General features: G+C 37.9%; 1 protein-coding gene across 1 annotated transcript; it reads left to right on the plus strand.

Moving 5' to 3' along the window:
* Positions 1-368: 368 nt before the first annotated feature.
* Positions 369-15114, plus strand: Skp1 (S-phase kinase associated protein 1). The gene is made up of 6 exons (XM_047555144.1): positions 369-525; positions 3225-3321; positions 9599-9672; positions 12699-12842; positions 13998-14138; positions 14817-15114. Exons 2-6 carry the CDS (start codon positions 3225-3227, stop codon positions 14850-14852), a joined length of 492 nt encoding a protein of 163 aa, XP_047411100.1. The 5' UTR covers positions 369-525; the 3' UTR covers positions 14853-15114.
* Positions 15115-16453: the final 1339 nt, after the last annotated feature.

Here is a 16453-nt window from a genome sequence, read left to right on the forward strand (position 1 = left end):
GTTACTGTAGAGAGTGCGTGCAGCTCAGGATGTATCATTTCAGTGACACACTCGTCAGGGGATCGCACACGCACGGATCCACCAGCGTTTTGTTGTTTGTTTCGTCTTTGGAGGACTGGGGTCTTTCACTCCGCTTAGGACAGCCCTTGCCTGAAAGACCCTTCCGGGCCGCGGAGGCACAGCTGCCGGTGGCTGGTGCGGAGACAAAGCCGCGCTCCTGGGGGCGGGGGTGAGGCAAAAGCCCCTCCCCTCGCCGCGGTCCGCCGCTTCTGGCCGGCTGGGCCCGCCCGCACCTGAGCCGCCCCGTCGTCCTCGGCTTGCCGTCAGGCGATCTCGGCGGCCAGCCCAGCCGGCTGTGTGACGCCGCAGGCCCCGGGGTCCTCGGCGCCTGCGCCCGCTTGTATAAAGGCCAACGCCGCGCGGCGCCGCTGGAGTGGCCTTGTCCTGCGCCTTTTTCTTTTCTTGTGTGGACGCCGCCCCGCTCCCGTCAGCCCCCGGCCCGCCGTCTTCTGGAGACCAAACACCGTGAGTACCCACCCACGAGCTAGAAGGGGCGGTGACCCCGGGTTACGGGTGGGTGAGGGTACTGCAGCGGCTTTGGTCTGCGCGAGGCGAGGCGAGGCGAGGCGAGGCGAGCTGCGGCGAGCTGCGACTGGGCCTGGCCTGGCTTGGCCGGGCCTCGCCTCAGGCCCGGTGGAACCCGTTGCCAACCCCGTTCTCCGGGAGGCGCCGTCGGGGCCTGTTCAGCCCCTCTGCGCTCGACTCGACCAGGCCTGTTGGGGCCGCGCGCCCTCGCGGCGCCTCTCGAGTGTGAGCCGAGCTCTGGCTCTGGCGGGGCCTTTTTTGCTGCGGGCGAGCATCAGCCGGCGCGGAACTCGGCGCAAGGCCCGGGCCGCACCGGGCCTGCCTTGGTGTTGAGCTTGCTGCCTGGGGCACCAGGGAGTGGGTGGCGGCGTAAGAGTGGGCGTGTGTTGGTGCCTGATTTTTTTGTTGTCGGAAGGGAGAATGGCGGTGGTAGTCCGCTGCATTTTTGGCTTCCTTCCTTTCTCTCTCTTGTATCTATTGTCACTAGCTCCCGGTCCTGCCTCACTGTATTCTGCCGCCAAGTCTGCAGATAAACGTCTTCTCTTAGTGAATATTTCTCGGCCTTGTTTTGCCACGGCGTGGAGCCCCTGAAATTATGTGTAATAGCACATACACGGTGGTGGCTTTTAGGAGCCCGGGCTTCTGAAAACTTGAGGTGTCTGGCTTTTTAAAGGGGTAGAAAGTTTACCTCCTTTGGTTCACTTTTCAGTGGATTTGGGGAGGCATGCGTTTTTCATCAGAGTGTCATAATAGAACGTATGTGTCATATAACAGTGTTCTCCACCCTACAGTCTAAAAAGAGGTGTCAGAATTTCGGGTCACTAAAAACTTTTTTTTTAATTTAACTTTTTACGATGTGATAGAAATCACGTTATGCCAACCTAGGAGGGTTACTTAATTTCCCAGTTTAAAAAAAAATGATTTTAAATCCGTTATTAGTAAAAATTTTGTATTTAATTCCACCATAACGCTGAAAAGTTCTCTTTGTGAAGTCTAGGATTACAAAGTGCATCGAATTACAGATTAACCAATTGCCTTTCTGTTATTTAGTAAGAGCCTGGCTCCCTTAAGAGTAACCTAATACACGAAGTTGACTGTGACTAAGCACATCTTTCTTTATTGTTAATTATTTCAAGGAAATATGAAATTGTTGACTTTTATTAACTGAGTTATTAGGTTTATGTTTCTGGAATGTTCTTTGCAGTAGTATGAAATATAAAAATAATGTAAAGTGTTTGGTAATTAAAGTTGGGCTTACTTTAAAACATTTTCTTTCAAATACCTTTTGTTGTTGCTTTGTCACAGGGAGGGTCTGCTGCCCTGGGCCTTTTTCCATTGAGCAGGACAACTGCATTATTGGCAAGCACTAAGTAACATGGAGAAGCAGACGTGTTTGTCAGCTGAAAAGTGAAATCTGATTCTTTCTAGCCTTGAAGGAGAATGCTGAATATTTTTCAGTGGCATATTGTAAAACATACTTTACCTTTTTGCTTCCTTCTAGCAGCTTGTTTGCTTGGGTGGTGGCAACAATAGTTTCAGAAAAGCTGAATGAATAATTTAAGTGATGTAGTGGGTGTTAACTCTTTGAACATAAAGTGGGTGCAATAACTGTTCTAAATGCCAAACTGTACATTTTGGTGAAAATTGACACTGTATTTTAATACAGTCCGCCTAGAAAGCTTTAAAATTAAGTTAATTAGAGTCATGGTGGGATTGTGAACACCTCAAAGCATGGGCCTGTATGTGAATTTTAGAGCTCTTGAATTAACTTTACAGTAGGATATTGCTGCTTTTTTCTGAAGATCGTAAGAATTTGCTGTCTTAGAACTTTTTAGTTTTAGTGGGTTTTTTTTTTTTGGCAGAACGCAAGTGCTTTGAAGTTAATTGCTTAATTTCATGTAAGAGATCTTGTTCCTAATAAATCATGATTCATTTGAGCTAATAAATGCATTTTTGAAGCAAGTAATAGGTTATTATCAGTATTTGCCCAAAAATCTCAAACTTAGCCATGTAGACAGTGAGTAATGAAAGAAAAAGAACTCTGAATTTTAAGTTCCTTGTGAGGTTTAGGGAATTGTATTAACACCTGTTTATCCTTAAGTCCTTTTATTCTTTTGTATATGGTCTTGCATTGGTTCAAATATAAATGAGCATATCCTGATCTAGTCTGGATATGAACTCATTTTTTACTGGTAGGTATAACTGTGGGGAAATCACTGACTTACTGGATAGCTTTATTTATTTGGACTGACCTCGGGTTTGCAGGTGGTTAATTGTGGCAGTTCTCTTCAAATAGAGTATTTATTATTCAATGGGAACAGAAAGCAAATAAATATATTTTACTTTGAATAGAATTTGCATCAGAAGTATAGAATATAACTCTTAAAATTATACCAATAGTGATAGGGCAGACCTTAAAAGCTTCGGTTCCTGGATGTTATACTTTGAAAAAATTTTATAGAAATTCTTGTACTAGAGTACAAGTATTTTTGTGAAGAACTGCTTACAACAGTGTTATATACTGTAGGTTCTTTAAACTTTATTATAATATAATAAGTTAGACATGAAAGACCATAGTTCATGAAATGTCAGATAGAACCTAGTATTTCTTGGATTTCACATTCAATGTACCTTTTTAGATGCCTTCAATTAAGTTGCAGAGTTCTGATGGGGAAATATTTGAAGTTGATGTAGAAATTGCCAAACAATCTGTGACAATCAAGACCATGTTGGAAGGTAAGTATCAGAAAATCTGGGTGGGTGGAAAGGGGAAAAAATGTGTAATTTGAGATAAATTGGGAATATTGAATTTATGTGAACAATATCTGTCATAGACTAAAGCATATGAAAGAGTAACATTTTAATTCTTTTGTCCCTAAAGTATAGGCATTGTTCTGACTCAGGTCATCTTTTCTGCAGCAGTGTCTGAATTAATGACATATTTGATCCTTACAAAAAGGATAAAATTGTAAGTTAATGCAGACCGAAGTGATTTTCAGGTGTCAGACAGTGGCCTATTTGTGTTTGAATGAATTAGGATTCGTAATTTTTTTACTTTCTTTTTGGTACTGTGGATTGAACCCAGGGGCCCTTTGCTACTAGCTGTACCTACAGTCCTTTTTATTTTGAGACAGGGTCTCTGCATTTCTGAGGGGCTCACTGAAGTTTCTGAGATTGGCCTCCAACTCAAAATCCTCCTACCTCAGCCTCCTGAGTCTCTAGGATTATAAGCTTGTGCCACTGTGCCCAGCTGGATTAACAAATTCTAATGACAAAAACTATAGCCCTTGGGAAAGGGCTATCTTACTGTATTGTAACTAAGTAGAACACCTTGTTTTAGCATAGGGAGTAAGCTCCGTAGATTGTAAGCCCTGTAGATGCTGTTTTTTCTTTAAAACAAGGTTTCCATTGTATTATTCCTCTGAAACTGCTGCAAAGTATATATGGAACACAGCAAAGTGAGACAAGAAAACAGGTCCTGAAACTTTGAAACCTTCATAGTGTTACCAGTGGGCTGGTGCACATTATGGAGACCTTTAAATCAGTGTCTAAAATTGATGGGGACAAAACTTTTTAGCAATGGTGTTCTTTAGCACTGAAATGTCAGAGGTTTTTATATAAGCAAGATCTGCAGCTTACATATAATTAAATGAAGAGAAGGATTATGTGCCAGGTGCTAGTTATATGCTGGTGAAAAGAAGGTTGAGAGAGAATATTTGCCCTTGAAGAGTTTATAAACTTGGAGGGAAGGGGAGCCAGACACTAAACAAAGCAAACTGTCACTTGTTGTAATTAATGTATTAATAAAGTTGTGTGCCAAGTGATGCTGCAGGGACATCTTGATGATTTTCCTTAGGCATTTGGAAAGACAGTATGTAGTACTAGTAAGGTTACATATATTTCAAGTCTAGTAAAATCAGAATGTTTTGGGAATTCATTCTGAGGTAAAGTAGATAGGATTAATTAGGGAAAAGTATAATTGAGGTTTTCAGTTGAGATTTGTTGGGGGCAAATGGGATTTTGATACTGCAGTTTGGTAGAACTGTAAATGAATTGGAGAGGAATGTAGAAGAAAATGACTCTGAGCTTGAACTGTATTTTGAGATTCCTTCAAAAGATCTGTGTAGAGTGGAGCATGGTGGCACACACCTGTAATCCCAGAGATTCAGGAGGCAGAGGCAGGAGGATTGCAAGTTTGAGACCTCAGCAATTTACAAGACTGATGTAGCAAGATCCTGTCTTTAAAAAATAAAACAGGGTGGGGATATAGCCAACCTTACTCAGTTGGTAAGTGCTTGCCTAGCATGCACAAGACCCTGGGTTCATTCCCCAGCACCATCACCAAAAACAAACAAACAAACAAAAACATAAAAAAAGGGCTGGGAATGTGACTCAGTGGTTAAGTGCCCTTGGGTTCAATCCTTGATATTAAAAAAAAAAAAAAAAAAAAGGAAAGAAAAGAAAATCAAATTTATATAGTGGTCTCCTAGCCAATTTCGGATCTTGGCCCTTGACTTTTAAACTGCTAGGGATAGACTTGGATTGCATGGTGGGTTATTAGTATACTAATAATCTGGAAGATGAGGTTAGTGCAGGCCTGCGGTTTTAAGAATATAGTAATCAGAATTGGACAAATCAGTGGAGTTGTGGAAACAAAGGGAAGAGGAAGCATTTCTAGATGACTAGAATGGTTGCCAGATTCATATTTTATAAACTGATCACTTAGGGTTATATTATAATTAATAAGTTAGAGAACTTCTAATGTATTTAGGTGTGGTAGAGGTAGAAGCTGAGTTGTGAAGAATGTGTCAATTTTCTGAGTAAGTGACTTCTGCTTTCCAATAAAAGCTGAACACAGCGTTATTTTTGGTTATTGGTACCAGTCATGTGGCACTTACAGTCCTATATCCTTGTAACTTAGACACATAGATCGCTTCTATTAAGTTTATAAACCCCTTGGTACATCCCACAGTCACTGTCCATCAAGTACCTGTTGAATGAAGAAATATGGTATGGTCAGTAATAAAGAATATGAAAGCAATCCAAGTATCTCTAAAGGCAGGTGAGTAAGGCTTTATGTGAAAGATGTAGAAACTGTTAGTAAAATTGCTGCCTGTATACTTGCTTTGGCCATGAAAGTGTTCTTTATTTCATCTTAGTTGGTGCCTGACACACTAATCTGTCCCATGCTGCTTCAAAGAACATTTGCCAATCTTAAGAACATAGGGCTCCTTGAAGGTTTTATGTCAGCTTTGATCACTGAAGCAAGTGGATTGATAGCAACAGCTAAATGATTCCATAGCTTTTGGAAATCAGAGGTGAATGGTTTTAAGTACAGTGGCTTATATAGGATTCTAGCCTCTTGAAGATTAAAGTCTTTTGAGTTTGGCAACTTACTGCTTTCCTTGTTTTGCATCTGCAGTGTCTGGTTAGAGTTTCATGTGACTTAGGAAACAGAATAAAACCTTTTAATCACAAGACAATCAGAAGTGAAAATCTTGGCATGTGTACTGTGGATTGGCTTATTTGTTCAGGTCCAGAGTCTGGTATCAGGACACAGGTTTCTTTTAGAAGACCTTGAAACTAAATAGCTTAAAAGAATGACTGTTGCTACTTGTGCATTTGTTCTAAAAACAAAAATGCTGCACATCTAAGTGCTTGAGAAGTAAACCTTTACAACTCTTGAGGAGCTTCATTTTAATGTAACTTAAGCTTTCTTCCAAATAACCTTTGGAACTAAAAAACTGGTCTTCTGTTTGGTTTCCCATTATCTTAACTCCCCAAGCATGAGTTCTTTACATAGTGTAACTTCTTTTCTCTCGTTTAATTAAAAATACATTCATACTTATTCATAAAGAATAAAAATAATCCAAGTGGAACTTGAGAATGTGGACATTTTGTAGTTTTACTTTAGGCTGAGATGGGATCAGGGTCAGTATTGGTGGGAAGTGAGTGCATCTACCCATCCAGGATAAGATGAATTAAATTCTTTTTTAATTTACTCGCTCCCTCCTCAGTACTGGGGAGAACCCAGAGTGGTCTGCCTTTGAGCTATACATCCCCATCTTTTTTTTTTTTTTTTTTTTTTCTTTCCCCCTCTGAAGTCAGGTCTTGCTAAGATGCCCAGATTGACCTGGAATTTGCAGTCCTCCTGCTTCAGCCTCCTGAATAGCTGCGATGGCAGTCATGCACCACTGTGCCCAGCTTGAATCTGCTCTTACCTTTACTACTCTATTGGAACTGCCTATTAAACTTAGTAACCTCCAAGTGGTCACATTCCTTATCTGTTTTTGATTGTTATCTAGACCTGTTGACTGTATTTGACACTTGAAAATTGGCTTCTTTCAGTCGTTTTCAATCATCTTCTGTCTCCCATCTTTAAAACCTGCTGTTCCCTAGGGCTTAATCCTTGGACTTCTTTGTTTCTATACTCATTCATTCCCATAGTTCCATGAATCATGGCTCTTGCAATTCCCAAACTTACCAATACATACAATATATATATATATTTTTTTTTGTTATTTGTTTTTGCAGAGGGGTACTGGGGTTGAATGCAGGGGCACTTTACTACTGAGCTGAATCCCCAGCCCTTTTAATTTTTGTTTTATAGAGACAGGGTCTTACAGGGTCTTGCTGAGTTGCCGAGGCTTTGCTCAAACTTGAGCTCCTCCTGCCTTAGCCTCCCGAGTTGCTGGGATTATGGGTATGTGCCACAGTGCCTGACTTTGACAACCTTAATAGTTGCTGGTGGCAGCTCCATCCTTCCTATGCCATAAACCTCAGTCTTCTCTGACTCCTTTTAAATTTTTCCATTTTCTTGGCAAATTCTTTGGGCTTTTCTTTCAAAATGCATATAGGATTAAACCATTTCTTTTCTTCTTACCTACAAACCTTGTTCAAGCCACCATCTTGTTCCCGAATTGTCGAAACCAGTCTTGGTTTCCTTGTTTTCTCCTTCCTGTTTCTTCTTATGCCAGAAAGCCCATATCTTACTACTATTTAGCTCTCTAGAATGAGTAATTCTTATCTGCTTCACTTCCTATTTGTTAACATCAATCTAGTAATATTAGATTCCTTAGTGTTTTTATTTTATTTAGTTTTTGAGATGGAATCTTGTTAGGTTGCCTGGGCTGGCCTAGAACTCCTGGCTCAAGTGATCCTTCTGCCTGAGTAGTAGGAACTAAAGGACTGTACTATGTTCAGCCCTTAGTGTTTTCAGAACATGCCAGATACTCCTGAGTGCATTTGCTTTTCCCTGGTTTCCTCTGCTTATGTGTTTTTGCCTCTTTTAGGATTTTACTAGAATAATCTCAGGAGAAATTTTTTAATTGCAGTAACTCCCCCCACCCTCCCCCGCCATGCTCCTGTATTCATTGCTGACTTTCTCCTGCCTAGGATGGCATCTTGTATATGTTAAGTAATGTTTTACTAAGCATTGGCCCTGTTGCATCACTGATAACTCTTTATTTTAACCAGTACAGTACTATGTAACTTTTGGCTTCTAATTTTGGTATTTGGTAACAATTACATAATTTTGTTAGGCAGCTCTTTAGTTGTGTAGAAACTGAAGGATAGGTCCTTTTGATTTAAAAAAAAAAATTTCTATTCAGAATTTTTTTGTTTGTTTATTTGGTGGTGCTGGAGATTGAACCCAGGGCTTTGTGCATGCTCAGCAAGCACTCTACCAACTGAGCTGTATCCCCAGCCTTTTATTTAGAATTTTTAAACCAAGTTAGGTGTGATGGCACATGCCTGTAACCCCACTGATTTGAGGAGCTGGATCAGGAGGAACCTAAGTTTGAGACCAGGCTGGGCAACTTAGCTAGACCCTGTCTCAAAATTTTAAAAAGGGCGGGGGGACTGGGGATGGAGCTCAGTAGTAGAATAACTCCAGGTTCAATCCCCAGTACTGTCCCTGCCAGCCACTCAAAAAAAAATTGAAAAAAAGATTCACTAACCACTTTTACCTGGAATAATACTGGGGATTGAACCCAGAGTATTCTCTACCACTGAACTCCGTACCCAACCTTTTATTAAATTTCATTTTGAGACAGGGTCTGGCTAAGTTGCCCATGCTGACCTAGAACTTGGGATCTTCCTGCTCCAGCCTCCTGAGTCATTGGAATTGGGCCACTACATCTGGCTCACCCAACTATTTTGTGAATTTGAGTTAGATCTTTTTACCAGAGAAACTTGTAGATTCGTTATTGTAGGTAATAAGTGCTTGATAGACAAAATGCAAGGGTATATGTTGAAAGTAAGTCCCTCAAACCCACATACTCTTTAACTTCCTTAGACTTAATATCATTAACAGTTCCTTAAGTATTCTGGAGCTAATTTTTAGAAGAATGTGTAAACACAATTCCCACTTTTATTCAGATAACATTTATCTTTTTACCTGACTTTAAAAACTTTTCTTGAGATCATCCCAGTATATGTGGGTTGTCTGCCTCATTTTTGTCACTGGCTGCATGACCTCTACTGTGTGTGTGTGTGTGTGTGTGTGTGTGTGTGTGTGTGTGTATATATATATATCTTTAAGCTGCTTTTTTTTTTTGTTTTGCAGTACTGGGGGTGGAAACTATGGGCTTCATATATGAATGGATTGAAATTTTATTACTTATGAGGCTTTTCACTATTTTTCTATGTAGTCCATGTAGAGAATTTGATACAAAGATAGTGAGAATAAGGGTCTTGCCTTAAATTTTTTTTCCAGATGACTGGCTATCTTAAGTCACCTTTTCATTTAGCCCCTCTTTTTAAATCACTTTTCTTTCTAATTAAAAACTTCCCTTTTATTATATTCTGGTCCTACTCACACAGCTTTACATAATTTGGGGTGGATCATGGACCCATTGTCAGGAACCACCAATTTTAAATGCTCTTAAGATAACTATTCTTAGTAAAGGACTTTGTATTTTCTTTCAGACAGTATGTCTTGGAAGTTTGATATAGCCTAGTTGGAGTAGTACAGAGTTGGGAAATAATGATCACTCTCTTCTGGTTTTCTTAGATTTGGGAATGGATGATGAAGGAGATGATGACCCAGTTCCTCTACCAAATGTTAATGCAGCAATATTAAAAAAGGTAAGTCTTTATTTTTTTATTCATTCATTTTTTGGTTTTGGTGATTGAACCCAGGGCATTGAACATGCTAAACACATGATCTCCCACCAAGCTGCATCCCCAGCCCCTTGTAAGGTCTTTGATGAATTTAGCTTTCAAGCTTTTACATGCTTCCATCGTTCCTTTGTCTAGAGAGTAGTTCTGAATCTAGCATGTGATGCTTCTAATCCTGAAATAGGAAAATGTAGTTGTTCTTTATTTTGGGGTAGATCAAAATTTTCTGAAAGTAGACTCAACCACAGTTGAACTTTTTCTGGTATAGATTTTATCGAGATATATACTGTCAGTGTTTACCTATCATCAGTTAAGTCCTTTCTACTTAAAATATACTTAATTGTATTAGAACTTATTGACTAAATTACTTTTAAATTTGACTGTTCAACACTTACTTGAATTATTTTGAACAATAGTAGTCCTAGTATACAGAAAAAAGTTCTGTGCGCTCTGTTGCCACAGATGACCATTGTCATTGGTTATTAAAAGGACTTGTTTTCTTTTTTTGTGGTGCTGGGTAGGGATAGAACTTGAAGCTTTATGCATGCTAATCACATGCTCTACCACTGAGAGAAAGGTTTCTATACTTGGTACACTTGTGCAAGTATTTCTACGGTAGATGATTTTAGATGTAAGAAATCTGGGTCACAGGAATGGTTTATACACCTAAATTTTCATAGATCTTGGTAAATAGCCTTCTATAAAAATACTTCTCAGAGCATCATGGAATTGAATCATGACTACCTATCTTAGAGTTTTATTTTCAAATGACTAAAACCAAAAATAAAGGAACACGTAACACTTCATTCTCATTTCCCTGTTAACTCTGATCCCCCTCCTTCAGGTAATCATTTATTCTTCTAGTATTTTGTGTTGCAGATATTAACAAATAAGTGTATTTTTTTTTTAGCAGCCTATATGCTTTATTCATATAACCAAATGAAATGGTGGTCTTTCAACTCATAACATCCTTTTTAAAAAATTCTATGTAGTATGATCATGACTGTAAATAGTTTTTGTGATTTATTTAACAAGACCTTGTGAATATCTGAGTAGTCTTTTGCATTAGCACATTTTTAAGAATATGAAATGGTGATTTTATTATAAAATGTATGCCATCTATTGATCATTCACTTTTCTTTTAAACAAACACACAAATATGAAAATGGAACAAACATCTCCAGGACTCATTAGCCCTTGGAGGATAGGAAGAAGCCCTGAATGGGGAACCCACAAATGTTTTTCTTTATGCCTAATGTCTCAATTTCTTAATTCACTTTGGGCTGCCATTTTTTTTGTCACCTCTTGGCTAGAAGAGTCATGTATAGGAAGGTCACAACCAACTTTAAGGCTATCTGATGCTAACAACTTCTGTATACTCCTAGCCGACCTTTGCTTTCTTTATTTGAATTACCTTTGGGACTGGTTATAGTCTTTCATTGTAGCTTCTGTTTATCTCAGAGCACAAAAACTCTAAAATACATGTGCAGTTTCTATGTTCAAGTATAAAAGTTTATTTCAGGACAGTCTGGTGGCTATAGTGTTTATACCCCTGTAGTGTCTATTAGTCATACCCTTGGACAAGCTGGTCAAGTGGCAGCCGAATACAGGGGGCATACATAAACTCTACCACTGCCAAATTTGCTCCCTATACAATTCAGACACTGCACCACAAACAAGGCAGAAATCTGGAACTCACTGCTCTTATGGAGCAGGAATCCATTTATTTGCCATTAATTAAATGAAGTTTTCGAAAGGTATACTGAGGCGGAGCTGGAGAGTCTGACTCACAGGCTCTGGAGAGCGCCCTGGCACAGCTTCTCTTTTCTGGGATGTCAGGAACTCATAAATTGCTCTTTCATTCTGCAGATTGAAGAAATGGTTCAGCTTCGAATCCCCTTTGTATTTTATTTTGAAACAGGGTCTTGCTAAGTTGCTGAGACTGAACTCAAACTTGGGATTCTCCTACCTCAGTCTCCCCGTTCACTGGGAGTACAGGAGTACACCACCACTACTTCTTACATAATTGAAATACTTCTTAAAAAGCTATTATTTAATTTATTGAAGTCCCTTATGCTTGACTTTTCCCTTTTGAAATAATTCGTGTGTGTGTGTGTGTGTGTTGGCAGTATAATTTCTCAACTGTCATTTTCTCTCAGCATTGTTAAGTCTCCCAACATTTTACTATGAAAAAGTTTTTAAGATAAAGAAAAGTCTAAAGAATTACAGAGCAATTACTTAACACTTCCAGTATTGATTATTGGTCTTTATGTGTGCTATGCATAATTTGAATAGTCAGTTTTCTGAAACTTTATGATATATTCATTCCCCCACTAAGAGAACATGGATTTTCCTGCTTTGTCCTACATCAGTAGTTATATGCTCATGTCTTGGTATTTAGAATTGCTTGGTTATATAAGTGTAATGCACATATTTGGTTTTATTAGGTAGCACTAGATTCTTTTTCAAGGGAGTTATACTAATTTATACTCTAGTTGATGACTTGAGTTTCCTTTAAATACTGCAACTAACTAGTATTATCAGAATCTTGATTTATTTTTCTGTTTAGTATCTGACAGTATTATTTTTATATCTAATGAGGCTCAGCATGTTTGACTATTCAGATTTCTTTTGTTAATTGCCTGTATATATCTTTAACCTATTTCCCCATAGCAGTTTTCAGGATTTTTATATTCTGTAAGCTAATCCATTGGTGGTTGTACACGTCTCTGGTATCTTCCAGTCATTATCCTGTCAGACTTTGATTCTTTTTGCACATTTTTTAAAAATGTCTGCATAGTTTGTTTTTATCTGAAAAGACTTTGCCCTTTAGGGTTGTAAAGATTCTTCAGGTTTCATTTTTTCTATTCAGGTTTGGCTGTTAATTTATTATTCAAATCAACCTCTAGCTAGTTATCCCAGTGTAGGAATAATGCTATCCTAGCAGTGGGGTGACAAAATGTCCCAGAGGAATTGAACTTTCTTTGTTGTAGGTCATTCAGTGGTGCACACATCACAAGGATGACCCTCCTCCTCCTGAGGATGATGAGAACAAAGAAAAGCGAACAGATGATATCCCTGTTTGGGACCAAGAATTCCTGAAAGTTGACCAAGGAACACTTTTTGAACTCATTCTGGTATGTTTTTAATGTATAAGATTGTTCTAGAACCTTTACCACTTCTTATAGAGTTGAATTTACTAAACTCATTGATACTGAATTTTAAACTTTCTAAATTCACATGTAATACTATATGTAAATTCACATAATAATTACATTAAATGTAAGTGGTTCAAACACCAATTATAAAGCAGAGATGTCAGAGCAGATAAAAAGTGAGACTTGCCTATATGTACTCTGTAAGAAACACACTTTAACTATAAAAGTACAGTTGGGTTGGGATGGAAAAAGATGAGAGTAATGCTGTAACACTAGTCAAAACAAAGCTGGAGTGACTATATAAAACTAGATTTAGGATAAAAGACTATTAACAGGGTTAGAGAGGGCATAATTATAAACATTTACCTAAAAGCAGGACTTCCAAAATTGAAGCAAATCCAAGAAAACTCAAAGGAGAAATATACAGATCTGTGGGTTGGGGATGTAGCTCAGTGGTAGGGTGCTTGCCTAGTGTGTTCAAAACCCTGGGTTCTATGCCCAGTCCTGCAAAAAGAAAAAGAAGAAAAAAAAAAAAAAAAACTATCATAGTTAGAAATTATTGCAGTACCTGTCTTGTAGGCAGAAAAACAGTAAAGATTTGGAACACTAAAGTAACACCACTAACTTTTCTTAATTGACATCTGAAGACGTTATATATGTTGTCAATACGAACCATGTTCTGAGCTATGAAGCAAGTCAAATTTAAAAGAATTAAGTTCTACAGTGTATTCGTTAACTTCAATGAAATTAAATTAGAAATCAGTAACAGAAAGATACCTGGGAAAATCTGCAAATATTTGAAAACACATTTCCAAGTAACTCGGGTCAAAGAAGAAATCCAAAAAGTTAAAGTATGCTGAACTGAATATAAGTAAAACACTTAAAATTTTTGGGGCACAGCTAAATTAATACCTGAAAGAAAGTGATAAAAACACTTAGATTAGAAGAGTTTCAAGCCAGCAAACTAAACTTTCACCTTAAACTAATGAAAGATGAAATAGCTTATAATAAGCAGAAGAATAAAAGTATTAAATTAACTAGCATTTTAAACTTAGACGTAGATTGTCAGTTACTAATTTGGTTTTAGCATGAAACATCTAGTATACTTCAATGAAAACAGCCATCATTTTACAGGCTGCAAACTACTTGGACATCAAAGGTTTGCTTGATGTTACATGCAAGACTGTTGCCAATATGATCAAGGGGAAAACTCCTGAGGAGATTCGCAAAACCTTCAATATCAAAAATGACTTTACTGAAGAGGAGGAAGCCCAGGTAAGTAGTGCACAGTTTTATCTTTGATCACATGGTTTTCAAGAGACTAAAACCCATTAACATGACAAGAAAAGAGGTGCCTTTATCAAGGAATCCTGAAACTTGAGGGGATAATAGTTACTTTCTGAGTCCTACACATACTCTTACTGTTCTTTCCCTGAGTCTGAGTCACTTAGGTAATACTGTTCTTTTATAAACATAAGAAAAATGAGTTTTGAACCAAAAAAGCTCCTTCATATTCATAAAATTTCTAATTTTAGTACCTGGGGTACATAGGCCATACATAGTATGGCCAAAAGCAGGGCCAAAGGATGAGTATATGCTAGAATACTTCAGAGCAACTTAGTGAATGGGGAGGAATTGAACAAACAGATCAGAATGCCTGTTGACATGACTGTGAACCAAAATTATATGAATAAACTAATTAAATTTTCCCTGTCAATTTTGACTAAATTGAATTATCCATTGCTTTTGTTCTGTTGTTTTTAATAATTTCAGCAGACTAGAGTAAAAATCTGGGAGACAAACAAAGGGAATCAGAAACTGTAAACTAGTATTTTTCTGGTTTTTACCTGTCCTTCTGACTCATCTCAGGCTGTTGATGAATCAGTATGTAATACAAGTCTTAGGAAGACTACTCAAGTAAAGGTGTTTCCTTATGTCTGTCTCTTCTTCTAGGTACGCAAAGAGAACCAGTGGTGTGAAGAAAAGTGAAATGTTGTACCTGACACTGTAACACTATAAGGATTGTTCCAAATACTAGTTGCACTGCTCTGTTTATAATTGTTAATATTAGACAAACAGTAGACAAATGGCAGCAGCAAATCAATTGTATTAGCGTAATATTGTCCTTATTGCATGTGTAGTTTGAGTATAGACTCCAAACCTATGGCTGAATTTCTTCTAGTATGAGAGAAAGTTTCTTTTTTCTTTACTCTGAATAAAACTGAACTGTGGTTCTCTGTAGAAAGTGGCATTTTGGGCTTTCCCTCCTTTTGTAAAGCAATTTCTGCATAGTTTATTGTCCAGTTAACTTTAGTGAGCTTTTAAAAGTTGGCATTGTAAATAAAACAACTTGCAAAAAGTTTTCTGAAATAGAATTAACAAAATATTATCTTTATTCATGAGTTGGAAACTGGAAAAAGGCTACTTGAAGTAAATGTTTTCAGTTGGGAGTGTTAGGATGTCTTCCAGCCTCCTGGACTCAAATCAGTACCACTGGGGTTGATTAGCCTGTATGTGACAGGGCTCCCTTAACTGGACTGAAGGACTTGGGTTTTTTGTTTTGTTTTGTTTTTTTGTTTTTTTTTTTTTAAATCTCAGCTTTGAATATGTTGCCTAAAGACTCAGTTATTACCCAGTTTGTGGATTTTGGGGGGAGAAATGTAACTAGACAGTTTGATAGCTTTTCAATTAAAAAAGACACTTAATTCATGTGGTATGTCATCTTTTTATAATCAGTGTTCCCATGTGGGGGAAGCTATTCATACTACTTGCATGTAAAAAGTAATTTAACCTTTAACATTGAAATATGTGGCAAAACCCAGAAAACATTCATCATGAGTGCAAGATACTTTCAATAAAAAGTAAGTTGTGTAGTAGGTAGTAAATAGTTTGTTTTGTGAACCTCCATGTCTTTTCACTTTGTTAAATGGCTTACATCTGGTTTAGCTTGAAAAATGTTCTTAGGCAGTTTATGTTCTAGCTCACTGAAGGCTACTGACATAACCAGAGGCTACTGATAACTTCTGTCTCTTCTAATTGTCATTTATGTGATTAACTGGAGCCATTGCTTCATTTCCTCACACAAAACTACATGCCATTGTTTCCCTCTACAGTAGAATGAAAGTTTTTTGATGGCTTTAGATAGTTCACAATTTTTTCCTTTCCTACCATGCTCCCTTTTTCTTTGAGTTATTCTTATCTGTATTCATATGTAATTTTATTATATTTTCTTTACACTTACTGTGAGTTGTTGTGGTGCAGGTTATCATGACAGTAGCTTGCTTTTACTTTTCCTCCCATTTGTTCCAAATTCATCTTACTTAATAAAATCCCATATGTAGTCTCACATAATTCTCAACTTATTTTCTTTCCCAGAGATAGCAAACTACAATATGCATGTGGGTCATACCTGGCTCAATCTATTTTTATAGTTTTTGAGCTAAAAATGGTTTTTGTATTAAAAAACAAACTATAACAAGAAAACATTGTATTGACCAAAAAAACCTAAAATAACTGCTGGCTAGCATTTTGCAGAAAGTTTGCTGACCCCTACAATTACTCTTAGGAAATTAACTTGTTTTCCATTTGCC

The sequence above is a fragment of the Sciurus carolinensis genome, chromosome 6, assembly GCF_902686445.1.
Source record: "Sciurus carolinensis chromosome 6, mSciCar1.2, whole genome shotgun sequence".
Classification (NCBI taxonomy): domain Eukaryota; kingdom Metazoa; phylum Chordata; class Mammalia; order Rodentia; family Sciuridae; genus Sciurus; species Sciurus carolinensis.

Coding starts and splice junctions, on each gene's coding strand:
- Skp1 (XM_047555144.1), top strand. CDS start 3,225: ATGCCTTCAATTAAGTTGCAGAGTTCTGATGGGGAAATATTTGAAGTT. Junction 3,322..9,598: donor AATCAAGACCATGTTGGAAG/GTAAGTATCAGA, acceptor TGGTTTTCTTAG/ATTTGGGAATGGATGATGAA. Junction 9,673..12,698: donor ATGCAGCAATATTAAAAAAG/GTAAGTCTTTAT, acceptor TCTTTGTTGTAG/GTCATTCAGTGGTGCACACA.